The sequence below is a fragment of the Neofelis nebulosa genome, chromosome 6, assembly GCF_028018385.1.
Source record: "Neofelis nebulosa isolate mNeoNeb1 chromosome 6, mNeoNeb1.pri, whole genome shotgun sequence".
Lineage (NCBI taxonomy): Eukaryota > Metazoa > Chordata > Mammalia > Carnivora > Felidae > Neofelis > Neofelis nebulosa.
Window position 1 is genome coordinate 102501649 of NC_080787.1, and position 27182 is coordinate 102528830.

A 27182-nucleotide genomic window follows, 5' to 3' on the forward strand; every position below is an offset into this window, starting at 1 on the left:
AGTCAGACACAGCTTCTTGTCCTTGGTATGCAGCTACTCATCTGGCAAATGTGTTGTGTTTTTTTAAAATCCCTCTCAGAAAAGAAGATTATAAACAGTTTGTATTCACTTAGAGAACAGTCAGCAAGGAACATTCAGGCTTGCCCCAGGACTCTCCTGCTCTTTGAACAGCTATAATACAAAGGGGTCTTTTTGATCCCTTGTTGATATATTATCAATATTGATAATATCAGAGCCTGTGAGCAGGAAGTGGCAAGTGTTCTGGATGGCTTCATAAGACACATGAGCAGCAGAAAGTGGAAGATAAATCTACAAACATTTAAAGCCCTGTTACTTTGGTGAGGTTTTAAAAGACCAGTGGTCTGGGACATTCCGAGATGTTCTCTCCAAGGTAGAGGACAAGTTTACTATACATTATACCTTCTACCTCTAAAAAAAAAAAAAAAAAAAAAAAAAGAGGTGCAGTATTTTATAAGTCTCTTTAGTTTTTGGAGACAGCCTGTAGCATACTTGGGAATACTGTTCTGATCCATATAATGGGTGACTTGGAAAGCTGTCAGTTTTGAGCGAACCTCAGAGCAACAGAGAGCTCTGTAGCAGTTTTGGTCTATGGTACCAGAGGCCTGCTTCTTGGGCCATATACCTGGCCAGATCCCATGATGCTAGAGGGAGACATCTACAGTAGGTGAGAATACTTTTGGAGTCTTAGGAAAGCCACAACAGAAACCTCTCAGTGTAGATCATTGCTGTCTGCAGCAGAGAACCACTCCCCATTCAAAATGCCGCTCCTGGCAATGCTCTGGGCTCTGGGAGAGAATGAATGGCTGGCCATGGGACATCGAGTGACTATGCAACTGGAAGTGCCCATCATGAACTGGGTACATTAGATCTAGTCCTCAAGTTGGGCAGGCACAGGGGCAATCCACTGAATGACAAAAATGGAATGCTGGGATCAGGTCCAAGCACATCTGGAGGGTACAAATGAGTTTCATAAATAAGCAGCCCAGACACCATGTCATCTATCTTTTGCTTATCAATGTCTCTTTTTCAGCTCAGACATCATAAGGAATTCCCTAGGAACTTATAAAAAGTCATGGATGAATCATGATATATTGGTGCAAACTGTAAATGGAATGCTTCCAGACTTTAATGCCACTCAGAGGCAGCCCTGAAAGATGATGATTAAGGGAAATCCTCCTTGTGGGCAGAGTTTTAGGCAGTGTACCTAGGTCCTCAGTTTGGAGGACAGTATTGAATGGCTTGGTCAAAGGCCTGGGAGGAGCAAGATTGAAAGATAAGAGAAAAAGAGTTCTGGGGAAGAGGCATGCGAATGGACCTATGAGAGGGGCATAGCAAACACACTCTATGGCAAGCCCTACCAAGTCACACCCTGTGTGATCCCATTCCCTAAGAGAAGATGGATTCTGTGACTTGCTTCTAAATCTAGCAAAGGTATTAGACATACCATTCCTGTGATTACATCGTACTGTGTAAGATCCTATTTTAGCACACTGGAGAGACTTCCTGGTTGGCTCTGAATTAAGTTGCCATGATGTGAAAGGACTGCTGGCAAAGAACAGTGGGTGGCCTCCAGTCATGGAGAGAGCCCCTGGACAACAGCCAGGAAGAAAAGAAACAACCACAAAGAGATGAATTTTGCCAACAACTTAAACGAGCTCAGAAGCAGATTCTTCTTTAGTCGAGTCTCCAGATGAAAATGCCATGCAGCCAACATCTTGACCACAGCTCTGTGAGACCCTCAGTGGAGAAACCAGCTAAGCTACGCCTGGACTCCTGAACATGGAAACTATGAGATAATATATGTATGTGTTTTAAAGTGCTAAATTTGTGGTAATTTTGTTATACCACATAGTAAAAAAATACAAGTGGACACAAAATATGTGGATTTTTGAGTCTCACAAAGCAGGTTGATTTTCCAGTAAACATTAGCCAGTCTTTATCCCTGGTCACCTCAATGCTTCCAAAATGGGCTCATAAATGGAGGAGGCATGGTGGTAGGGATGGAGGTGATGGAGGCCATTGCATAGGTTCAATGACGCATCTCCCTCTCAACAGGCTGATTTAGTTAATTCTATCACTAAGCATCTCACCTGTCTGTTACAGAGACTGAGGCTAAGCCCTCAAAATGGTAACTATCCATTCAGTGACAAACTGATTACATGGAATTCCTTCACCTTGGAGAATACAGCAGGTGACATGTGTCCCTGTATGGGTGTGCTTTTCCTACCCACAATGCCTTGGCTAGCACTACTATCTAAGGGTTTGGAGTGTGTCTCATTTATCATGAGATCCCATATAATATTGCCTTGGATCAAAAGACCCTCTTTTTAGTAAAGGAGGTATGATAAGAAGGATCCACTGCTTCTACCACATACCTCTTCATCCAGAAGCTACCGGTGTGACAGAATGTTGGAATGGCCTCTTAAAGGTACAATGAAAATGCCAGTTTGAGATCGTGTGGGACTGAGACACTACCATCCCTCTCAGTGATTGACATGAGGAATTTGTACCATCCTTCCTCATGACTTCAGGCTCTGCTGGACCGGAGGTCCTGGCTTTGATTGAGGGGAGAGAGATGCTTCTATCAGGAGACCCCTTTAGGTGGGTTTCACTAAACCTAAAACCGCTGCCTGGTCCTCTGTGGCTCCACATGCCCATAAGGAGTTACTGGACTGGCAGGTGAGGACAGGGTTGCTTTTACTGCTTGGAGCAGGAGATGTATGTCTTGAACTCAGGGGATTCTCTGAGACTCCTCTTGTAATCGTAGCAAGCCCGATCTGACAAAGACGTGGTAACAAGAGGCTTACAGCCCTCAGGGATGAAGACTGGTTACCCTACTGGGAAAACAACTGAGCTCAGCAGAAGTGCTGGCCAAGGGTAAGAGAAATCTAGAATGGGTGGTAGAGGAGGCAAGTGATGAATTATCAATTTCAGACCTCGGATTAATTGCAGTAGTGGATTCTATAGCTTGTCCCACTAATCATCTTTTGGTGAGTGCTTTTCTTTCAGAAATTGACACCAACCACCATTGAGAAGAATCACTGAGGGGATGGTGTGAACTTAATGTGGGCGGGGGAGGGGGGGAGAGTGGAAATGACTAGTGCAAACGAGTATATCTCATTGGAACGTAGCAGATGCTGTTAGTGCCCATAACCACTTGACATGTAACTTTTCCGTGAATGGTCAGTCTGACTTCTAACTTCTAGCACGTGTGGCTCTTTGCCTAAGGAATGTTTCCAGCTGCCATACCTAGTCTGCCTGAGCAGGCAGACCACAGGCAGGCCACAAGTTCCAGGCAGACCACAAGTTCCAGGAAATTAATGTTCCACCATAGCAGGCCTCAGCCAATAACTGATGGGAGGTAGTGAATAAATGCCCCAGCTCCTTTGCCCTTAAGAGGGAATTACTCTGAGACAAATATCTCAGTATTCCACAGTGAATTCAGCCCACAGAGAAATTTGCTTGATAATATTCCTTTTATCAGCTTCCTTCTGTTCCCTGATGTTTCCTGGGATTACTTCCTACATGAACCACTTGCCCTCGAATTTTTGTCTCAGGATGTGCTTCCAGGTGAACCAAACTAAGACAAGGTTCAATATTACAGTATAATATAAATAATTGAAAACTAAATATTGGAAACCAGAATTCTACACATATTTTAAGAGTTGTTATCCTAAATAAAAACATAGTGCAGATATTTAACTCATATTCGGAAGAATTGGTTTCCACTATGAAAAAAACACAACTAAATATTCTTCCCAGTTGGAAGATCCAAGTCAATGTAAAATGCCAGAAGTGACATGGCCATCTTTCTAGTTCTTAATAAAATAGGACCAAACTATGAAAGAAAATTAAAATACTAAATAAACATTTATTTTTTTTAATTTGGTAATTTCTCAATTTTAAATTTACAACATGATCTCTAACATCTCATTGTTATGTAATATAATCTCTAATATCACATTATGTTATAGGTTTACACTATAATTCAATAGAATTTTTACAAGTTCCCTCACCTTTTAAGCCGTTGAGAAACTCTCCAGGTGGGTTGTGCGGTTTACAGGGGGCCCATCTCCTGGGAAACCTACCACTTCTACTTAGGCGATGTCTTATACTCTCATAGTAGGTGCTCAGTAAATATTTGTGGAATGACATCAGTGGTTGGAAGGGAAAATTGTTTTTAAAAGTAATTTACTGAGAAATCCCTAAGTTAAGTTTTGTAGGAAAAGGAACTGGCCTAGGGTCCCCGCAGGAGGTAAGTTTCCATTCAATAGGCACAAAACGCGTCGGGGAGGGGGACTACGACCCCTACTTACCTGGGCACAGAGGAGTCCCCAGGAGCCCACAGGACCCCACCTGCCGGACCGCAGCCGCCTCTGGTATCGCTGTGTCGGTGCAGCGGTTGCCTAGGGAACCCCTGGCGGGGCTTCGCGCAGTGCCTCTTGGGGGACCGGGTCTTGTAGGTGGGGCTGTAATTTATTGATTTTTTAAAATAATTTTACTTATTCACTTTTTCACTTAACTTTGTATTTTTAATACATTCCTTTTGACAAATATAAAATGATGATTAGAGAGGGCATGTACATTGCCCACATGGGTTCACACATATCAAATGGAAGAGGCCTTATTTTAACCCAGAACTGCCGGTCTCAAAGTCAGTGCCACACCACACTGCACTAAACATTGCACGACAGTCCGTTTGTAGAATTTACAAAATCTCCAACTTTCGGTGATTTTTTAAAAAAGGTGATTTAAAAAAAATTCCTTGAACCACACAGCTTTCAGACAGCATGGATTTTGTTGACTCTCCTAAGGGTTAATACAGATAAAGAGACGCAAGGGGAAAAACACCGGCACACAGCGAAGGGCTATCAGATATATTTCCAGGAAAATAAGGGCAGAGGTGGGCAGAAAAAAAGAGACCAACTTCGAAAGGATCTATCTACAACTCAGAGAACCGACTCAAAAGAAGCAATCCAGTCGCAAACCCTACTCCTTTTCCAAAGAGGACTAGATGAAGCGCGAGCCCAGACTAACCTGTCCACTTTTTCTCCGCCCACTTTTTCTCCCGCCCGCACCAAACATGGCGTCCCTCGCTTCCTCCCTAAACAACGCGCAGGTTCTACGCGACCTCTCTATGGTATATCCTCCAGCTCCGCCCCCGACGTGCCTGGGGCGGGACTTGCCCGGAGGTGGGGATCCGGGATCCGGAAACACCCGAGCTATTCCCGGTCTTGTTTGTTTAGTGCAGAAGGGGCGTTTTTTCCGTCTGGATCTGATGTCCAGGGTGTGAGGTGTCTTCTCTCCCGGGCTCCTGGAGCAGTCTGGAGGTTGCCGCACTCTGGGCCGCGGCCTTGTGCCCTGTCGTGAGGGCCCCCATTTCTTCCGACCATGCCCGCGGCCGCTGCCCCCATCATAAGCTCCGTCCAGAAGCTGGTTCTGTACGAGACCAGAGCTGTGAGTTCCCTGCGCAGCGGGGCGCGGCGGGGCGCGCGAGGGAGGAGGGCGACAGCATCTTCCTCCCTAAGTCCCTAATCCCAGCCTTGGGCATGTGTCTGAGGGGGCTTCGCCTTGTTATCGCACCCAGGGCACTGCTGCTTTTGCCTTTACATGTTTCCATTTAAAAGCCACAGTTGAAATACACTGGAAACAGGGGCTTGTGGGTGTATCTCAGAAACTGTTCATAAAGTTCTGAACGAGTATGGATTCTTTCCAACTTTCAGAGTCTGTTAGTTCTGTAGTTCGCTACTTACAGTACAGGCAAGGGTATGAAAAAATATTTTTGACCTTTGAATGAGTAATTTGTGTGTTTTCCGATTCCATGGCATACCAATTACTATACTGTTAATTACGTACGCTTTTATTGCTAAAATATTTGGTTCTCTTTATTTGAAAGGAAAGGAAAACTTGTTTTGCTTAAAGACTGGTTTGTTTGGGTAACATTATTTTGCTTTTTCACTTGACTTTTTTGCACTTTTTGTTTCATTACTTCAAATGGCCGTGTAAATAGTTACTATAGAATAAGATCAGTTTTTGTGTTTAGATTACTGGGTCCCTAAGATTTACAGAATAGTGTTTATAGGAGCACATTGTCATTTGTGTGGTTGGAAAATAAAGTACAACTTTTTGAATTGGGGTAACAGTAATGTTAGAGTCTGTGTTTAAAATTACACTTGTAGTAATAAGATTGCTTATGCTGGAAGCCTGCCTGTATGCTGTAGAGTGTTTCATAGGGCACATTCAATGGAACCTGGGTTGTCTTCCATTGATAAAGTAGGTACTTAACAGTTTCTCGATTATAACCTGGTTCTAATATCAGGTCTGCCTCAGGTCACAATTAATAGAGAAGTATTGTTGAACCTAAGTTAATTTTGTTGGCAACTTCATTTGATTAGATCCACGCCAGAAGAGGAAATTATCAAATAAATATCTGTAGCTATCTTGAGTTGTTCTCTGAGGAGAGTCATACAGAAGTATCATTTTGACATTGAAACAAAACCTTCTGCTTTCTGTACAATGTGCTGGTAAATGTCCCTGGTTAGAAACATAAATACTACACTCAAAACACAGAAACTTCAGCCCATTAATCAGCTGAGCATTCATTAGGACTGGCTGAGATGTTAGTATTCTTTTCAAAGCATAACTCAGGGCTCTTCTGCTCACAAACCTTCAGTAGCTCCCATTCTGAGGAGAGTAAACACTTTATCCTTTAGTTTGGCATTGAAAGCTATATGTGATTTGTCATCAGCCTGTATGATTTTATGTCTAATTTAATATCAATTCAACAAATATTTATTGAGGATTGACGCTGTGCCTTTATGTGCCTTATTCTGCGGTAAATCTGTATTGCTTTCAGTTCCTTATACCTACCTAGTGTCTTTTCTGCAGCTCTTTCCTAGTAAAGTCCCACCTTCTTGTCCTGTCATAACCTGTTGGTCCTCACAGCACACATAGTGGTACAGTGCCTTGTAAACAGTAGGCTTCCATTAGATACACTTGAGAGTGTCTAATATAAAGAGATACGTCTTCCAGAACTTGGTTGTGACCCCACTCAGTTATCTAAGCAATGCAAACTAACTCCAGCCAGCTTAGAGATAAAAAGCGAGTTTATCAGAAGGATGCTGGAGGAGCCACTGCTTGGAATCGCTGGAAAAGGCTAACTCCTCAGCTTCTGGAAAGGCAGGAATAGGAGAGCAGTATTAGAGAACCCACTCAGGGTGTTGCTGAGGACATACCATAGGCATTAGGAGAAAGAATATGATTGACTCAGCTGTGATTGGGAATCTGCCCCTTGGTGGGCAAATCATCGTGGCCAGGATGGGGTCTGGCAGTAATGACTTTTGTTTTCAGGAATGGTTGGGCCAAGGCAACCACCCTGAGAAATGTCTGCTGAATTTAATTTTTGAATCTCAGTTTCCTCATCAGTAAAGTATGTGATTCTTCTTTTTTATATTTGGATTTAAAGATTTAAGCAGAGGGGCACCTGGGTGGCTCAGTCGGTTAAGCGGCCGACTTCGGCTCAGGTCATGATCTCGCAGTCCCGTGAGTTCAAGCCCCGCGTCAGGCTCTGAGCTGACAGCTTGGAGCCTGGAGCCTGCTTTGGATTCTACGTCTCCCTTTATCTCTGCCCCTCCCCTGTTCATGCTCTGTCTCTCTCTGTCTTTCAAAACTGAATAAAAGTTAAAAAAAATTTTTTTTTAATAAAAAAAAATAAAGATTTAAGCAGAAAGATTTATTTCAGTAATAAGTTCAAAGTTTAAGGGACATAAATAACTCAGAAAAAAAGCATAAGATTGCTGGTAAGTAAAGAGATCCTAGGAAGTAAAAGGAAAAAAAACCCAACTGTAGCAGGTTGTGTTAATGAGAATAATAGAGCTAATGCTTATGGAACACTTCTATGCCAGCCAATGGTCACAAAGCACTCCACATATATTTTGTTATTTAATCCTCATAAAACCTCTAAGAAGTAAATCTTGTTACTACTACTATTACTACTATTGTTCAGTGAAGAAAAGAATGAGGCAGAGAAGATCAGTAGTGCTACTGAGAGTGTGGTCTGACAATTGGTGCCTGGCATAAATAGTTTGTAACTGGACTGGGACAGATTACATATAGAAACAGAGAGTCAGTGATTAGAAACTTTTATAGCTATTTGACAGAGTAATTGAATATCTGATGAATCAGTTAATTTCGAACATGGGTTTGTGGTTTGTGTGTCCTTGGGTTTGTGTTTTTTTGTTTGTTTGTTTGTTTGTTTAGCTTGTTACGGAAAATTTGAGCAAATACAAAATAAACAGAATAGTAAACTCCCACATATCCATCACCAGCTCCTGAATTACCTTTATTAGCTATAACTTGTTCCACTCCCCACCTACCACTTATTGTCTTATAAGGTTCTTTTTTTTAAATTTAAATAAGTTGAAATGCACAAATCTAAACTATAGAATTTGATTGTTATTATTTTTTTAATTTAAATTCAAGTTAGTTACATATATTATAGTATTGGTTTCAGGATAAGAATTTGGTGATTCATCACGTACATATAACACCCAGTGCCCATCCCAACAAGTGCCCTCCTTAATGCCCATTGCCCATTTGGCCCACCCCCCACCTACCTCCCCTCTAGTTTGTTCTCTGTATTTAAGAGTCTCTTATGTTTTGCCTTCCTTTTTGTTTTTATCTTATTTTATTTTTCCTTCCCTTCCCCTATCTATGTTCTTCTGTTTTGTTACTTAAATTCCACATACGAGTGAAATCATATGGTATCAGTTTTTTTCTGACTTATTTCACTTAGCATCATATACTCTAGCTCCATCCATCTTGTTGCAAATGGCAAGATTTCATTCTTTTTGATCACCAAATAATATTCCATTGTATATGTGCATGCCTGTGTGTGTGTGTGTGTGTGTGTGTGAGTGTGTGTGTGTGTGTGTGTGTGTGTGTGTGTATACACCACATCTTTATCCATTCATCAGTTGATGGACATCTGGGCTCTTTCCATAATTTGGCTATTGTTGATAGTACTGCTGTAAACATTGGGGTGCATGTGCCCCTTTGAATCAGCATTTTTGTATCTTTTAGATAAATACCTAGTAGTACAAATGCTAGGTAGTAGGGTAGTTCTATTTTTAATTTTTTGAGGTACCTCCATATTTTTTTTCGAGAGTGGTTACACTGGTTTGCGTTCCCAGTCAAGAGTTCAAAAGTGTTCCCCTTTCTCTGCATCCTTGCCAACATCTGTTGTTTCCAGAGTTGTTAATTTTAGCCGTTTTCACAGGTGTGAAGTGATATCTCATTGTGGTTTTGATTTGTATTTCCTTGATAAGTGGTGTTGAGCATCTTTTCATGTGTCTGTTAGCCATCTGGATGTCTTCTTTGGAAAAGTGTCTATTCATGCCTTCTGCCCATTTCTTCACTGGATTATTTGTTTTTTTGGGTGTTGAGTTTGACAAGTTTTTTTAGATTTTGGATAGTTACCCTTTATCCAATAGTTCATTTGCATATATCTTCTTCCATTCCATTGGTTGCCTTTTAGTTTCGTTGATTGTTTCCTTTGCTGTGCGGAAGCTTGTTATCTTTTTAAAAACTTTTTAAAAATGTTTTATTTTTGAGAGAGAGAGACAAGAGTGTGAGTGGAGAAAGGGCAGAGTGAGGGAGACACAGAATCTGAAGCAGGCTCTAGGAGGTCAGCACAGAGCCTGATGTGGGGCTCGAACCCACAAACCGCAACATCATGACCTGAGCCAAAGTCGGGTATTTAACCAAATGAGACACCCAGGTACCCCCAGAAGCTTGTTATCTTTATGAGATCCCAAGAGTTCATTTTTGCTTTTGATTTCTTTGCCTCTGGAGACATGTCTAGTAAGAAGTTGCTGTGGCCGAGGTCAAAGAGGTTGCTGCCTGTTTTCTTCTCCTCTAGGATTTTGATGGTTTCCTGTCTTAGATTTAGGTCTTTAATCCATTTTGAGTTTATTTTTGTGTGTGGTGTAAGAAAGTGGTCCAGTTTCATTCTTCTGCATGTTGCTGTCCAAGTTTTCCCAGCACCACTTGCTGAAGAGACTGTCTTTTTTCCACTGGATATTCTTTCCTAAGATTAGTTGGCCGTACATTTGTGGGTCCACTTCTGGGTTCTCTGTTCTGTTTCATTGATCTGAGTGTCTGTTCTTGTCCCAGTACCATACTGTCTTGATGATTACAGCTTTGTAGTATAGCTTGAAATCTGGGATTGTGATGCTTCCTGCTTTGGTTTTCTTTTTCAAGATCGCTTTGGCTATTCAGGGTCTTTTCTGTTTCCATACAAATTTTAGGATTATTTGCTTTAGCTCTGTGAAGAATGATGGTGTTATTTTGATAAGGATTGCATTGAATGTGTAGATTCCTTTGGGTAGTATAGACATTTTAACAATATTTGTTCTTTCAGTACATGAGCATGGAATGTTTTTCTATTTCTTTGTGTCTTCTTCAATTTCTTTCATAAGTGTTCTATAATGTTCAGCATATGGACCTTTTACCTCTTTGATTAGGTTTATTCCTAGGTATCTTATGGTTTTTCTTGTACAATTGTAAATGGGATCGATTCCTTGATTTGTCTTTCTGCTGCTTCATCATTGGTGTATAGAAATGCATCCAATTTCTATGTGTTGTTTTTATATCCTGCGACTTTGCTAAATTCATGTATCAGCTCTAGCAGTTTTTGGGGGAGTCTTTCAGGTTTTCTACATAGAGTATCATGTCATCTGCAAAGAATGAAAAATGAAAAAGAATGAAAGAATAAAAGTCAAACTTTTATTTTGTATTTTATTTCCTTTTGTTGTCTGATTGTTGAAGCTAGGACCTCCAGTAGTATGTTGAAAACAGTAGTTAGAGTGGACATCCCTGTTGTGTTCCTGACCTTTGGGGGGGAAACTCTCAGTTTTTCATCATTGAGGATGGTATTACCTTTGAGTCATTCATATATGGTAAGCTGTAGAATTTATAGATCAATTTATAGACCAATATGGGGAGAACTGAATCTTAGTAATATTGAATCTTTTTCTGAAATTGGAAGTTATTTATTATTTTTAATTGAAATATTATCATAAAATTACTTATATAAAATGAATATTAATATTTGAATTATTAAGATATTTCATATTTGTATAATTCAAATATATAAAATGAAACTCCACACCCATGTCCTGCTACAAGAAGATTTTCTTCTTTTCATTTTTGCTTTATAGAGCACTTTGTTTTATAAAGAAATTTAATAAGCAAGAAAACAAACAAGATTAAGCCAAAAACCTCTATTGTAATAGTAATAATAATGGAGAAAATAGGAGCAAAGAAAGAAAAACAGAGCATAGTAAACCTTGCTCTGGAAAAATAAAAATAAAGCTACCTTTAGGTGATGATATTCTGGAAGAACACTCAACCATGTGTACAGAGACCATTTTCTTTCAGTCAGTTTAGAACACATGGACTTTGCTTTACAGATTAAAATTAAAAAAAAATTTTTTTTAATGTTCTTATTTATTTTTGAGAGAGAGAGCGCGCGCGCGCGGGGGGGGTGGGAGGGGCAGAGAAAGAGAGGGAGACACAGAAGCCGAAGCCTGCTCCAGGCTGTGAGCTGTCAGCACAGAGCCCGATGTGGGGCTCGAACTCACAAACTGTGAGATCATGACCTGAGCTGAAGTCGGACGCTTAACCGACTCAGCCACCCAGGTGCCCCTACAGATTAAATTTTTAAAATGTTTGTAATTGGGACTGTCTAAAATTATACATTGCAGGGTCGTATAATATTGAATCTTTTAATCCATGGTATATCTCTCCATTTATTAGGGGTTTATTTTCTCTTAGCAATATGTGATAGTTTTCAGTGTTGAAATTTTATGTCTTTAAAAAAAACCTATTCCTGAGTATCTTATGAGTTTTGATACTATTGCAAATGGAATTTTAAATTTGATTTAATAATTGCTTGTTACTAGCATACAGAAATTGAGTTGATTTTTGTACATTGACCTTATATTCTGAAACCTTGCTAAAGTCACCATGTGGAGAAGCTGGAGCTGGTGTGTTGAATTAAGAATAATGCAGACTGTGACCGGCTGAATTGAGGGGCACAGGCCACTCACATGGGGTTGGCAGATAGCTCCCTCAGCATCAAACTTTTACTTTGGGGAAGTAAAACCCACAGGGTCGATTGAAGGCACAGTTTCAGTACACCCACAGAAAGGAAGTAGGGCTACAACTCTTAGAAATGGCAGAGGTGGGAGTGTTGGGGGAGAGGAGGGAATGATCTGGGGGGAAAGCAGTCCTCTGTCCTAGGCACTGTGAGCAGGAGATAGAGAGCAGGGTAGCAAATACCTATGACTGAACAGGTGATAGAAGCAGAGGTCATTAACTTTTTGTGGGCTTAACTCTAAGTGGCTATTTTAAAAAGGTATCATAGGAAGAGCAAAGTGGGAAATTATGGTAGCAATCCTAAACTCAGGTCCTTATCTAAATGTTTAGACTTGGTGTGAACAGGGTTATCATACTGTCAAATACCTAGTCCTCAACACAAAATAGTCATTTTTCTCATCACACTCATTAGTTCTAGTAGATTTTTTGGGGGGGGGGGTCATTTCCTTAGCGTTATGCATTAATAATCATATAATTTAGGAAGGGGAACTACTTCCTTCCCAATCTGGTTGGCTTTTATTTATTTATTTTTTTCTTGCCTTCTGGTGCTGACTAGGATCTCTAGTACGAAGTTGAATAGAAGTGGCAAGAACAGACATTTTTCTTGTTTTGTTCCTGATCTTATGGGGAAAGCAGTCTCAGTATTAAGTGTGATGTTAGCTATAGGTTTTCAGAGATGCCCTTTATCAGAATGAAAATGATTGTTGTCTTTTTTAAAAAAATGTTTATTTATTTTGAGAGAGAGAGAGTGAGAGAGCACGAGCAGGGGAGGGACAGAGAGAGAGAGAGAGAATCCCAAGCAGTCCCTGCACTGTCAGTGCAGAGCCGGACACAGGGCTCGATTTTATGAACCTGTGAGATCGTAACCAGAGGCAAAATCAAAAGTCAGATGCTTAACCAACTGAGACACCCATGTGCCCCAGAAAGATTCTTTTCTATTCCTAGTTTGCTGACAGTTTTTTAAAAAATCATAAATAGATATTGAATTTTGTTGCATGTTTTTTTCTGCATCTACATATGACATTTACTTGTTTAGTATGGTGGATTACATTAATTCATTTACAGAGGTTAAAAGAACCTTGAATTTTGGAGGTATACCACACTCCATCATGCTGTATTATTGCTTTCATATATTGCCAGATTCTATTTACAAATATTTTGCTAGGGATTTTTACCTTTATGTTCAGGATATTAGTCTATCATTCTTTAACATCTTTGTCTGATTTGGGCATTAGGGTAACTTGGTCTCATAAATGAATGAGAAGTGCTTCTTCTTTTATTTTCTGAAGGTGGTTGTATAAGATTGGTATTATTTCTTTGCTTAAATGTTTGTTAGAATTTACTTCTGAAAGCATTTGGGCTTGGGGTTGTTTTGTGGGACAAATTTTGATAATCGATTTCTATAATAAATGATAGGGCTATGCAGGTTTCCAGTAGGTCTTGAATCACATTTGATCAATTGTAGTTTTCAAGAAATTTGTCCATTTCATCTTAGTCGTTGAATTTATTGGCATTGAGTTGTTCATATTTTCTCATTAAACTTTTGATTTCTGGAGGATTTGTAGTAAAACTCTCACTTTTCTTTCCTGATATTGGTATTTTGTGTTCTTTCTCATTATTTATTGATCCATTTTGCTAGGCATTTATGAAATATAGTACACTTTTTAGAGAACCCACTTTTGATTTGGTTAATTTTCTCTATTGTTGTTTTTTATTTAATCAGTTTCTCTTCTTATGCTTATTATTTTCTTCCTCTTAATGGATTTTGGATTAATCAGTTAACCTTTTTCTAGATTTATGAAGTAGGAATTTAGACCATTGACATAATTTTTTATTTTCTAATAGAAAGCACTTAAAACTGTGAATGTAAATAGAGTCAAAAGACTATGAAGAAAGTATTAGTAGCCTGAACAACAAATAATACTGCTTATTATTTTATGTCTGAAAAATAAAACACCCAACAAAAAAGGACAAGGACACAAATAGGTAATCTGACAAAAAAGAAGTATTAATATAAAAATATGCATAACTTGCTAATAACTAAGGCAATAAAATGAAAATAGATTGCCATTTTTCACCTATCCAAATGGCAAAGATTGGAAAGATTGACCAAAGTCCTTGTTGGCAAGGTGTATGAGTCAGAATAAGTGCATTCTTTTTTTTTTTTTTTTTTAAATGTTTTATTTATTTTTGAGACAGAGACAGAACATGAGCAGGGGAGGCGCAGAGAGAGAGAGAGCAAGACATAGAATCTGAAGCAGGCTCCAGGCTCTGAGCTGTCAGCACAGAGCCCAATGCAGGGCTTGAACTCACAAACCGCGAGATCGTGACCTGAACCGAAGTCAGATGCTTAACTGACTGAGCCACCCAGATGCCCCAGTGCGTTCTTAATTTGGTTGGTGAGAGTGTATTAATTGGTTATGAAAGAATTAGGGGAACAAAAGAACAAAGGAGACAGTGGACAAGATGAGCTGCCTCTTGTCCTGAGCCTTCATTTAGAAGGATAATTGGGCAGGATTGGTCCTGAGGTGACATTCAGCCTGTCATTGTTACTTGTGTTTGGAGGTGGATTTTGAGGACTCTGGAGGGGAAAGAGGGGTGGGTTGGTAGATAGCATGCTGGAGGTGCAGTTCTGGCCTTGTGAAGGGTTGGCTTCCTCCCAAACTTACCTGTTCTCTCTGGTGCCCAGTGCCTTCACGCTGCCCTTTGGCTCCTGTGATGATGCCATGGCCCTTGTCTGTCCTGTGACCCAGGCCTACAGGTAAACTGCGGTCAGATCCAGCCTTACTGCTCATATGGCCCAGTGCAATTGGAGTTGCCCACAGAAGATTTAGCAACCTGAAGTTATGCTGGATGAAACTGCAGTTTACATTAGATGATTTCCAATTTATAGCTCTTACTTAATATATAATGCGGTAGGGGTCTTACCATTGCAGTAAGTAATCAAAGAAATTAATACATAGTGGTTGAGTTTAAAATTGGTAGCTGAACAGAACTCTGGGGGATTTTTGTGTCTGCATGAGTAGGGGTGAGGATAATCTTTACTCTTGCTAGCTCAAAATTGTTAATATGTATGTATGTGTGTGTGTGTGTTTATTTAATTCCTGCCTTGTTCCAAAAGGACTTAAGGAAGCTTGTCCTTCCTTTCTACCCTGTCATACAAAATAGAATAATGTGAGTAAGAACCACATCATGAAGAATGCAGCTTAATTAGCCTTGATGGTAGCCTTGGTTTGTGTAATGAGGGAATGGGAGAGAACAGTGTAAGATGTGGTTGACCAAGGGATTGGAGCGCGGAAGCAAATGATATAAAATGGGAGAGAGAAGCATAGTGATTACAGCAGATTTAGAAGGCGGGTTGAAGATGACCAAGTTTCCACTTCTTTCTATTGGGGATTTGAAGCTGCACCATCAGTAAAGCCCTGAAGCTGTAAAGAGTGAACTTGGAGACATCCCTTTTTGACTATTAGAGGCTTATTTCTTTCGAGCTGCATTACTGATTGTGGGATTGCTGGAATAGGTGAAGAGGCAGGCCTGCAATACTGTTGGATTGTGAGAAGTAACTTCATGGTGATCTTTAAAAATACCTTTATTCTGAAAGTTCAAGTGAAGTTTAACATTAATTGAAGCTGTCAGGCAACCTAAAATTTCTTCTCTTTGAAGAAAGCTGATTTTCTTCTCTCAGAGGAAAAGTGAGTGATTAATTAGCCTGTCATTATAAAAGGAGATAATAATGTTAGTAGATACTGAATTTCCTGTTAAATGGATTACCTATTGTGTTCCATTTGCAGTTCATGTATATATTTTAGAAACACATTCATCTTCATACCAAGTCACCACGGTTACAGCCACATAATGAAATTTTCAGCTTTTTCTTGCACAGCGATGCTTAACTTTTGGAAGACTATCTGAATGGGCATTGAAATGTAGCTTTGTTGGAGTATCTTACTTCTCTACCCCGATTCCTGCTGACCCTACTCCCCCAACATGTCTACAAACACACAAACGTTTTCCCCAGCAGTGTTGAGTCCTGTGTGCCTGCGTGTACGTGTGTGTTCAGGCTGATGCAGTCCAGGCATCAGTCTAGCTGATGCAGGCCTGATGTATGGAAATCCTGTACACTTCAGTTACTGCCCTCTGTCCTTCCCTGTTGTTTTGGGCATTTCATTTACCTCGTTTTTCACCGTTTGAACTTCAGGCTGCCAACATTTTCCTTCTAAGGACTCATGGTGAATTTAACCCCAACTTTCCCAGATAGGTAAACCTCTCAGTGCATTCATACACAGTAGGGAGGGAAGGAGGTGGGTGTTCTTATGGGTTTCATCTTCTTAAAACTGTGGCTCACATCTGGACTAGTTGCTCCCAAGGCCTGCAGCACTGCTGCTCTCCTGGGATCTCCCCTTACATCATCCTGTAGCCTCTCTTGTGATGATTTCCTTATTTTCCCAGATCCAGCGTCTTCCTCTTTAGTGATTTACGCCCTCGTTTTAGTGGTGCACCTCTGCTATTTGCTTCGTGAGAAAGGGTTCACAGACAGTAACTTTTTTCAGCGCGTGCATTCTGAGATGTCCATATTCCATTCTCACATTTGATTGACAGATTTAATGTCAAAATAAAGATTGAAATGAATTTTCCCTTAGAATTTCGAAGATGACATGTTTCTGTCTTCTCTTGTTGCTCTTGAGAATTTCTGATGTTAACTCTGTTCTTGAACTTTGGTTTGAAGCCTGTTTTTTTTTTTTTTTTTTTTTTTCCTCTTTGGAAGCTTGAGCTGTGTTTTACTTCAATTTTCTGAAATTTTACATACCTACCTCCAGAGATAAGACATGCCACAAATTTCCACACCTTTTGGAGGTTCTGTAGTATAAATTGGATTGTTTCTTGACTTCCCCACCGCCAGTTTAGGATTCAGCTTTCTTGGGCATGCTTTTCAGGTTCAAATGATTTGTCGTTGTTGCTATCTCCACTCTTCCCTTTGCTCTTGGGCTTATGTGTAAGGAAATGAACATAAAAAACTTTACTACAGTTTTAGTAAGGTGTTTGGGAAGAACAGAGGTGTTCACTCTTCCATCTTTACCCAGAAGACCATTCGTCTGCTCTTCAAACAACTCCGTTGTGGATTTTGCCCCCACCACTGTATCACTGAGACTGCACACAGAATGGTCACTCACAAGATCCTGTTGTCAGAGCCCCCGGGCACCTCTGTGCCCTCATGTTACTTGACCTCTCAGCAGCATTTGATGTGAATGTGACTGCCCCCTCATTTTCTAACTGATCTCCTTTGCTTTGATGACTCCATGCTGTCCTGGGGTTTCCCAAAACACTGACCCTTTTTTTTCTTGTCTTCTAAACTGATTCCTTATTTATATCTGGCCTTTAAAAATAATTTTATTTAGAGTGCTTCAGGCTAGTTTTTTTGTGCTCTGTTTCTATCTTCATTCTTCCTACGAGGCTTAATCCAGTCACGTGACTTTAAATGCCATGCATGTGCTGCTGACACACACTGAGATCTCTCCTCTGAGCTCCAGACTCAGAAGTTCCCATTTGATCTCTTTGGGCATGTTGTAAACAGAACTCTTGGTTTCCCCTCAAACCTGCTTCCCTGCAGCCGTCCCCACGTCAGTAAGTGGCACCACCATGCCCAGACAAAAGTAATTGGATTGATTATTCTCCTTAAAAAATTGGTGTAAACTAACCCTTTATCCAGTAGTCATTGGCTAAGTGAAATAAGTCAGTCAGACAAAGACATATGTTTTCACTCATATGTGGATCTTGAGAAATTTAACAGAAGACCATAGGGGAATGGAAGGGGGAAAAAACAGTTACAAACACAGAGGGAGGGAGGCAAACCACAGGAGACTCAAATACAGAGAACAAACAGGGTTGATGGGAGGGTGGGGGAGAGGAGAAAACAGGTGATGGGCATTGAGGAGGGCACTTACTGGGATGAGCACTGGGTGTTGAATGTAAGTGATGAACCACGGGAATCTACCCCCAAGACCAAGAGCACACTTTACACATTGTATGTTAGCCAATTTGACAGTAAATTACATAAAAAAAAAAAAAGTGTGAAAGTGGACAGGCAACTGCCCACCAGAGGGCAGTACAGGCAAGTGGTTCCGTCCACAGCAGGCCAACCAAGAGCTGTTGTTTCCTCTCCCACCTAACTGGCTCCACATGAGGTCGCTTTTCTCTGCACAAAATATTTTTAGGCTTATTAGACCACTTTAGAAGAGAGAATGTGGATAGTTATACTCCTTCCTGTTTCTTTTTCCCCTTTCAGGTCTGTTTGTAAATTCTGGGATTTTAGCTATTGGGTCCTCTGCTTCATGGAGTTTTTGGAAGAGTCTGGGTATGAGAAGTACAGATCTGCCCTCCCATGTTTGTACTCTATCGGCCAACAAGGCATAACACCTCCTAGCACTCAGGAATTACAACTGTCTTTCTATGACAAACTGCCAAATCATTGTCCTACTGCAGTTACTCTATAAATGTCCTAGGATCTATTAAAATTCTAGGAATTTCACGCAAGCATTTTACCTCTCTTAAAGCTGTGATGTGCTTCTTTACTGAGAGAATGACTTACCCAAAGAAGACGGGTTCGCATAAACCTTGTAGAAAGTTACCCAGAAAATTACATGATTCATCTGGGGTAGGGGGTGGTTTTTCACCTAGCATTTATTCAATGCCTGTGGAACCAGATTGTGCTACCAGACTAGAAACAAGAACCACAGAGGTCAGGGAGTTAGCCCAAGTCTCCTGAGGTGCTTATAATTAGGTGAAGGGGCAGACATGTCCAAAGCAAATTTAGATAAGGCCTTCAACAGTAAGTGCTATAGATACAAAGGAAAGTGCTTTGGGAGGAGGCAGGTGGTGAGAAAGGATTGTTTTAGGTGGAGATCGTAGGTATCACTCATCCTGTCATGGCTCAGTACATGGAGTCCTTTTGTGAGGTCCTTCAAGCCCAAATTCAGCGTCAGGTCACCAGCCTCTGGATCGCTTGCTCTGACCCTCCCCAGATGGCTGAAGTGCCCTTCCTATGTTGCCATCATCCAGTTCACCCTTCTCTTACGGCACGCTGTCCACTGTTGTTAATTTGCGTGCTACTCTCCTGAGGACAAAGACCGATTACTAATAGACTTGTGCATTCTCCCATTCTGGCTCCATTCTGGTCCTGCACGCGATTTTCTTTTTCTGGAGTACTCTCTTTTTTCCGTCTGTTTCTACATGCAATCTCTTTCTAAATGCAGTGGCATAGACTCACTGACATCTTAAAAAGTAAAGGAGAGAAAAAGAACTAACTGTTATTGAGTGCCTTGTGTTGAATACTCTTTACTATGTTAGGTATTTTATGAGCATTTTCTCACTCAACCTTGTTCCTCTAATGCACCAAGCTTCTTCCCCTTTCAGGTCTTTGCACTTGGTATTTCCTCTCATGGGGACTTTCTCAAGTGCTCAAGAAGGTATCTTCCTTTTCTGTTAACAAACATGTAGAGTTTACAAACCATCCTTCTGAAGTTAATTTTTCGGATTGGTTATCCACCCCTCCTCTCAGAGGTGGGTAGGGTCTCAGAGACAGGAATTAGCTGAGGCTAGGCTGAGAACCTGTCATCTCCTCCCTCTCATTGTCTCTGCCCTTCTGGCTGCTCCCCCAGTACATCAAGTCCTGGTCACTGGCAGTCTCAAGTCAGTTTACTAATATTTACCAAAATTGCTCTATTTCTACTTCATTATAAGTGGTAGTGTCATTCAGACTGTACCTCTCCTAGGAGCTAAGGGATTCCATTTTTTTGGCTAGCTTTCCTCTTAAGATTGGGCAACCAATCATCTTTAAAAAAAATTTTTTTTAACATTTATTCATTTTTGAGAGACAGAGACAGAGCATGAGTGGGGGAGGGGCAGAGAGAGAGAGGGAGACACAAAATCGGAAACAGGCTCTAGGCTCTGAGCTGTCTGCACAGAGCCCCACGCGGGGCTTGAACTCATGGATGGCGAGGTCATGACCTGAGCTGAAGTCAGACGTTCAACCAACTGAGCCATCCAGGCGCCCCTAACCAATCATCTTTTAATTGAATTCGTGTTTAATAATTACAGGTACCATGCTCCCCCCTTCCTCCTGTCTGGCAGCAGCAGGGATGGTGCAGGGGCTGGGGCAGGAGCCCCCAGAACTAGTCCTATTTTAACGTACAGTTTTGTTCTATATAACCTGTAAGTCTAGATCCAACCTTATAAATGGATTTATATTTAATAATAAAAACTCCACCTATTTTTGCCAATCTAGTGTTAAAACAGTATAACCAAGTGCTCATCTTCTGATACACACTAAAATCTTACTTTAAAAAATCTTACCCATCCTTTAAGGCTTAATTCAAGTCCTGACTCCTCTGACATTTTCTGCACCTGTAATAAGTACCCTGCATTAATCTTCCCTGCTCTGAACTCCCATGGTCTTCATACTTCAGTTTGGCCATTAATCTAGAGGATCTTATTTGTTATTTAGTCGTTTTGTGTATCTGTTTCTTTTTTTTTTTTTTTTAACGTGTATTTATTTTTGAGACAGAGAGAGAGACAGAGCATGAATGGGGGAAGGTCAGAGAGAGGAAGACACAGAATCCGAAACAGGCTCCAGGCTCTGAGCTGTCAGCACAGAGCCTGAGGCGGGGCTCGAACTCACGGACCATGAGATCATGACCTGAGCCGAAGTCGGCCACCCAACCTACTGAGCCACCCAGGCACCCCTGTGTATCTGTTTCTTAACTGACCAATGAAATGGTAAGATGTCAGTTGATCGTAGCAGTAGTTCCTTGATTTTTGCTATGTTGAAAAAGGCACCACTTTTAAAGGATATTTTTAGAGCAAGATTTTTTTTAATATGAAATTTATTGTCAAATTCGTTTCCATACAACACCCAGTGCTCATCCCAAAAGGTGCCCTCCTCGATACCCATCACCCACCCCCCCATCAACCCTCAGTTTGTTCTCAGTATTTAAGAGTCTCTTATGGTTTGCCTCCTTCCCTCTCTGTAACTTTTTTTTCCCCCTTCCCTCCCCCATGGTCTTCTGTTAAGTTTCTCAGGATCCACATAAGAGTGAAAACATATGGTATCTGTCTTTCTCTGTATGACTTATTTCACTTAGCATAACACTCTCCAGTTCCATCCACGTTGCTACAAAAGGCCAGATTTCATTCCTTCTCATTGATGCATAGTATTCCATTGTGTATATAAACCACAATTTCTTTATCCATTCATCAGTTGATGGACATTTAGGCTCTTTCCATAATTTGGCTATTGTTGAAAGTGCTGCTATAAACATTGGGGTACAAGTGCCCCTATGCATCAGTACTCCTGTATCCCTTGGGTAAATTCCTACCAGTGTAGAGCAAGATATTTTCAAATGACATATTTTTCCTAATGCATTTTACTTTCTTAAATTCAACTTAAAAATTACTCACCTTGTTTAAGTTTTATTAAAAGCATTTTTCATTAGGGGTGCCTGGGTGGCCCAGCTAGTTGAGCGTCCAGCTTCGACTCAGGTCATGATCTCGAGGTTTGTGAGTTCGAGCCCTGCGTCAGGCCCTGTGCTGACAGCTCAGTGCCTGGAGCCTGCTTCAGGTCTGTGTCTCCTCCTCTCTCCCCTTCCCGACTTGTGCTCTGTGTCTGTCTGTCTCTCTTTCTCAAAAATAAATAATAATAATAAAATTTAAAAAAGCATTTTTGTTATCTTTAAGATTATTTTTTTACATTATCAATTAATTTTATTCTGAATGTTTATTTAAGAAGACTAAAGTGTTTAGGTATAATGCACCAAAGAAGTATTTCAGAAAAAAAAGAATATTTATTATTTCCTCCTGTAGCCTCAAAAAGCCATTTAGGAAACTACACTCTTTTAAATCTTTTATAGGACTTTGGGATTTTTATATTAAAGTCATTTTCAGTGTTGTACAGAAAATTTGTAAAGATTTATTTGATAAAATTTCAATATTTTCATAGCTCTAATTGTCTAAACATTACTAATTGTGTGTTGAGCTTTCTAATTCTTACTATAGAGCTGCTTCTTCCTGGCAAAGTTTAAACATCAGTCTCTAAATCAGTTAGGTTAATCTCTATATAGTATGATTAAATTAATCTGACCTAGTTACCACATACATTTAAGATACCAGACTAATGTTTATCATGACATCACTAAGAATATTTCAATTTTAAAATTGAACTTTTAGAATCTGCCAGTTATATTTAACAGAAATATTTCTTTTCTAAAGTAACCTGACGTTATTACAGTATTTAATTTCAAAAACCAAAGTAGTTATAAAATGTGTATAAGGCAAAGCACATTCAAAAACTAATGACATTTCTTTGTCATTTATAGAGATACTTTCTAGTTGGGAGTAATCATGCAGAAACAAAATATCGTGTTTTGAAGATTGATAGAACAGAACCGAAAGATTTGGTCATAATTGATGATAGGGTAAGTATCTTGCAAACCTGAATACAAACAGAAACTTTTGTACCTGTTGTTTAAAGGATATGAAAGAGCCTCACAGCTCTTAGTGATGTATATATATTTTTTTCCTTTTTAAATCAGGCATCTGAAAATTACAATTATTTCTTATGGTTGGCTGGAATTTAAATCTCTAATCTGGTTTCTAGAAATTACTGGTGTTAAAAAGTATGCTGGAATTGCGCTTTGATACATTTTGATTTGTTTCACCAAGCAAACTCTTTGGATAAGATAATGAGTATATTTTCTTTTAGAAGTAACATTTTAAGGATTTAATGTAACTCTTAATATTGCATCTACCGAAGAGATTATTTATTACTATGCTTTGATATGAAGCTACTTCATATTAAGTCTGGGCTGCAGACTTTTATTCTATTAAAAATCACCTCTAGGTGATGTTCTGATGCATGAGAGAAATGTTAAGCTGTTCTTTTCCAGATGTTATATTATCTAGAGCAGGAATACAGACTTCATTCAGGTGGCACAAAAACGTGAGACTGTTAGTCAAAAGTGAAATACAGTGTGGTGATATTGAACAGTTCATTGTAACTCTTTCAAATGAAAGAAACTAACTCCCTTTGTATTGAAGTTCTGTCTGTGAAGATTTTGAATCCATGTAGATTGCCGGTTTCTCAAATATGTTGGTAGCTACAGTTTGGAACCCATTTTCAGTAAGTTCTTTGTAAATCTATTTTCTGTGTTATAATAATTTTAGATAGATTGTATATTGTGATTTCCTGCATTCGTGGATATGGTTGTTCACTCTCCTATTCTGGGAGTTTTTATTAATATACTGTATCGATTCTTGGTTTTACTTGGAGATAGAAGCGGTTGATCAGGGATTCCTTTGAGAATCTAAGAAAAGCTATGGGCCTTATAAAAATAAAAGTATATTTGTGCAATTAAACCTTTGCACACAGTCTTAAGGCATTCATAGATTTCTTGAAATTTGTCTTGTGGAGCCTTTAAGTGTATGGTTTAGAAGATAAGGTTTTGACACGTTTTTGGTAAAGCAGCATGTGATCCAATAACTACCTGTAATTGCTAATATTAAAGAATTTGTTGGCTTTTAAAAATTATAGCTTAGTTGTGCACTATTATATGCTTCTCTATGAAATAGCTAGTGATTCTTATAGGCAATACATCATCTTAAGAATAAATACAATCTTACAGATTGAATTTGTTTATTTTTAGCATGTATATACTCAGCAAGAAGTGAGAGAACTTCTTGGCCGCTTGGATCTAGGAAATAGAACAAAGATGGGACAGAAAGGATCCTCTGGGTTATTTCGAGCTGTTTCAGCTTTTGGTGTTGTAGGTAAGAAATGTATCTCCTTCTTACTACTTTTTTTTTTTTTTCCTCTACGTAGACTACTAAAAGATAGTTTTATGTAGTTATGTAATTATAACCCATAATCTGTGGTTTTGGTTGTTTCAATTTCATTATCTATCAATCAGATATCAAATAGCCTATAGTATTTGCTAAGTGCTGTTCAATTTCATATAGGATAAGCATAAATATAGAAATGGTTTGGGCCTTTAAGAAGTCTGTTGTCGGGCATGTTGAGGAATGAAAAAGTAAAAAAAAAAAAAAAAAGAAAAAGAAAAAAATTAGCTTGGATTATAAACATCTGCCCTGCCATTCATCAGCTGGAAAAACAGATACTGGTAAAACTGGTTTAAATTAACAGGGATTTCTGGGGCACCTCGGTGGCTCAGTCGGTTGAGTGACTGACTTCGGCTCAGGTCATGATCTCATGGTTCATGAGTTCAAGCCCCTCGTCAGGCTTGCTGTCAGCACAGAGCCTGCATCCTTCCCCCAAATTCAATCATAACCCCTTTACTTCATTTATTCACAAACAAATGTAGATATACTTTTGGCTTTTATGGATCCTGCTGTCTAGCTTTGGGACAGTAGTGAGATGCCCCACAGTTCTGATGTGTACATCATCCCTTATTGCAATGAGTCAGTACACCTGTCTTTGCTGTACTATGGATTTGTCTCTGGGAGTCTTAGGCTGACTACACTAGGATGAGGGACAAAATCTAATACATGCAAGACAAGTCCACTATTGTGGTTAAGAGCCAACCTATGTAGTGAAAAGTTACATGGGGGTGGAGATTATGTAAGAGGTAGATGACTTGGACCAGGAACGGCCAGGAAAGATTTCCTGGGGAAAATAAGACTCCAGCTGGACCTTGAAGGAGGAACAAGATTTGGACGGATGTGGGGAAGAGGAGGAAAGAACCCCAGTAGGGACGATGGCAGGGGCACAGGCTTGAAGATGTCCCTGGGTCCTGGAATGTTGGCACGTAGTTGGGTGAGGCCAGACTGCATGGGACCTTGGAAGCCAGGCAGAGGACAATTGTATGGGATTGCTTCTCTGATGGCAGTGCCTTATTTTGAGTCTGCATTTTTTTTTAAACATTTAACAACCTTATTTTTGTGCTCTTTAAACCAGATGGACTGTATGCAATGTTAACTGAGTGATTAGTATCTATTGATGTTAACAAAATTCATATGGACTTAACTGTGCTGTGTAGTTTCAAATGCTTATATTTTTCTGATTAGCACTTTCTATTTTGGGACACTATTTGTTGCAACTTTGATTATATTCTGCCATATTTGAAGTTTTTCTGCATGTGCTCTCATAGCTCTTCATATGTAATCCCTTCAGGTCCATTTTGTGTCTAAGTGGCTGTCAGGGAAGGTCAAGAGTGGTAGGTGTGTTTAGTTTCTTCTTTGGACTGGCCCCTTTTTTACACCTTCTGCTCAGTCTTGACAAGTATTTTGAAGTTACATGTTTAACAGATAAATGTTGCATATATTTTATTTTATTTTATTTTTATTTTTTTATTAAAAAAATTTTTTTTTGACATTTATTCATTTTTGAGAGACAGAGGACAGACAAAGTGCAAGCAAGGATGGGGCAGAGAGAAAGAGAGACAGACACACACAGAATCCCAAGCAGGCTCCAGGCTCAGAGCTGTCAGCACAGAGTCCTATGCGGTGCTTGAACTCATGAACCATGAGATCATGACCTGAGCCGAAGCTTAACGACTGAGCCACCCAGGTGCCCCATGTATATTTTAAATTAAAGGCAAACAAAACAAACCTGGAAATACAATGTGTCTTAAATATAGTAGGTTTTAATTTCAGTATTAGTTACTTAATAGGTTAAACTTATTCCTTTCAATGCTGATACTTATACATTTTTAAAACGGAAATTTCCTAAGGTGAATGTAATATTGAATGCCTCATTAGCCAGGGTTTATTATCCAAAATTGAACCTTCCTCGATGATTAAGAGTAACGAAGTGAAGATCAGTTATTGAACTGTTTAAAAACAGCTACCTTTGGGTATTCTGGAGTTGAATTGGGTAGCTTGCCTTTACATTAAATGATCTCTAGACCGTTATACTGTTTTGTTTTTATGGTTCTTTAGTCATTCTTCATTGTTCTTGGCATATTTGCTTTTAGCAGTATTCCTTGCCTCGTTTTATTTTATTTATTTATTTTTTCCCTTGCCTCGTTTTAAAATGAGTTATCTATCGATAACTAAACTTATAAAACCAGAGCTTGATTTTTATCAATTGATAACCAGGTTTGTAACCAGATAATTTATTTTATACACAAGTATTAGGAAACTTTGGGTGAAGGCTGAAGGTGTCTTCTTGTCTCTCATAGAGGTGACATCCGTAGGTGTTGCGGTAGCTGTTTCTCTTGCGGTTAGAGACCTCTTAAGATTGAGACTATCCTTGGATAATGAAGTCACTGACAGACTGACCTACCAGTAAAGTGACACAATAATGTACTAAGTAAAGATGTATTGGTTTCATGGAAATATATATTTTTTTTTTTTTTTTTTTTAATTTATTTATTTATTTATTTTTTAATATATGAAATTTACTGTCAAATTGGTTTCCATACAACACCCAGTGCTCATCCCAAAAGGTGCCCTCCTCAATACCCATCACCCACCCTGCCCTCCCTCCCACCCCCCTCATGGAAATATATTTTATGTATTCTTGTTCGACCATGTCAGTGAAGCTTAGGATCACTGAAAGAATAAATAGAGAGTTAATGGAAATCTATGATTTGTCTCGTAAGTCCTGTCTTAGAAACCGTGAGGGATACTGAAACAGTGAAACGCAAAGTGCCTATCTTTGAAAAATATATAGTCTGGTTGTCAAAATAATACATATGAGAAGTGACTAGCATGGTTGTCTTCTGTTCTGTGACCAAAATATTTTCTTAGTTAACTTTTTCAGCATGTGTAATTTGTGAATAGTATTTTGCTGGAATGTTTTTAGACTGTTATCACGGTTAATTTAGTTCATCATCTGTAAGAATCTAGAGCAGTGATTCTCAGTTGTCTGCAGTAATGGACCAGATTGTTTCTACAGAAATGTCACAGACCAACACATGATCCTACTATGCATAACTAGTCTGCAGCTTGGAGCACATGTGACTCATCACACAAGTTCAGTAAGACCCAAACTA

The 27182-nt window shown here is 39.5% G+C and overlaps 2 protein-coding genes across 8 annotated transcripts in view; one reads left to right on the forward strand and one right to left on the reverse strand.

Moving 5' to 3' along the window:
• Positions 1-4627, reverse strand: part of AK9 (adenylate kinase 9) — a 138550-nt gene extending 133923 nt beyond the window's left edge. For both annotated transcript variants that reach the window (XM_058734937.1, XM_058734936.1), the window contains exon 1: positions 4338-4627. The gene's annotated coding sequence lies outside the window, so the exon portion shown is untranslated. The remainder of the gene's footprint in view (positions 1-4337) is intronic.
• Positions 4628-5235: 608 nt separating this feature from the next.
• FIG4 (FIG4 phosphoinositide 5-phosphatase) overlaps positions 5236-27182 on the forward strand; it is a 130829-nt gene continuing 108882 nt past the window's right edge. The window contains exons 1-4 of one of the 6 annotated variants that reach the window (XM_058734943.1): positions 5236-5478; positions 22548-22646; positions 23300-23350; positions 23874-23997. In XM_058734943.1, coding sequence (XP_058590926.1) covers positions 5413-5478; positions 22548-22646; positions 23300-23350; positions 23874-23997 — 340 coding nt within the window. In that variant the 5' untranslated portion in view covers positions 5236-5412. Of the gene's footprint in view, positions 5479-20933; positions 20953-22547; positions 22647-23299; positions 23351-23873; positions 23998-27182 lie in introns of those variants that run through there. The other 5 variants (XM_058734944.1, XM_058734938.1, XM_058734941.1 and 2 more) reach the window with 5 other exon arrangements.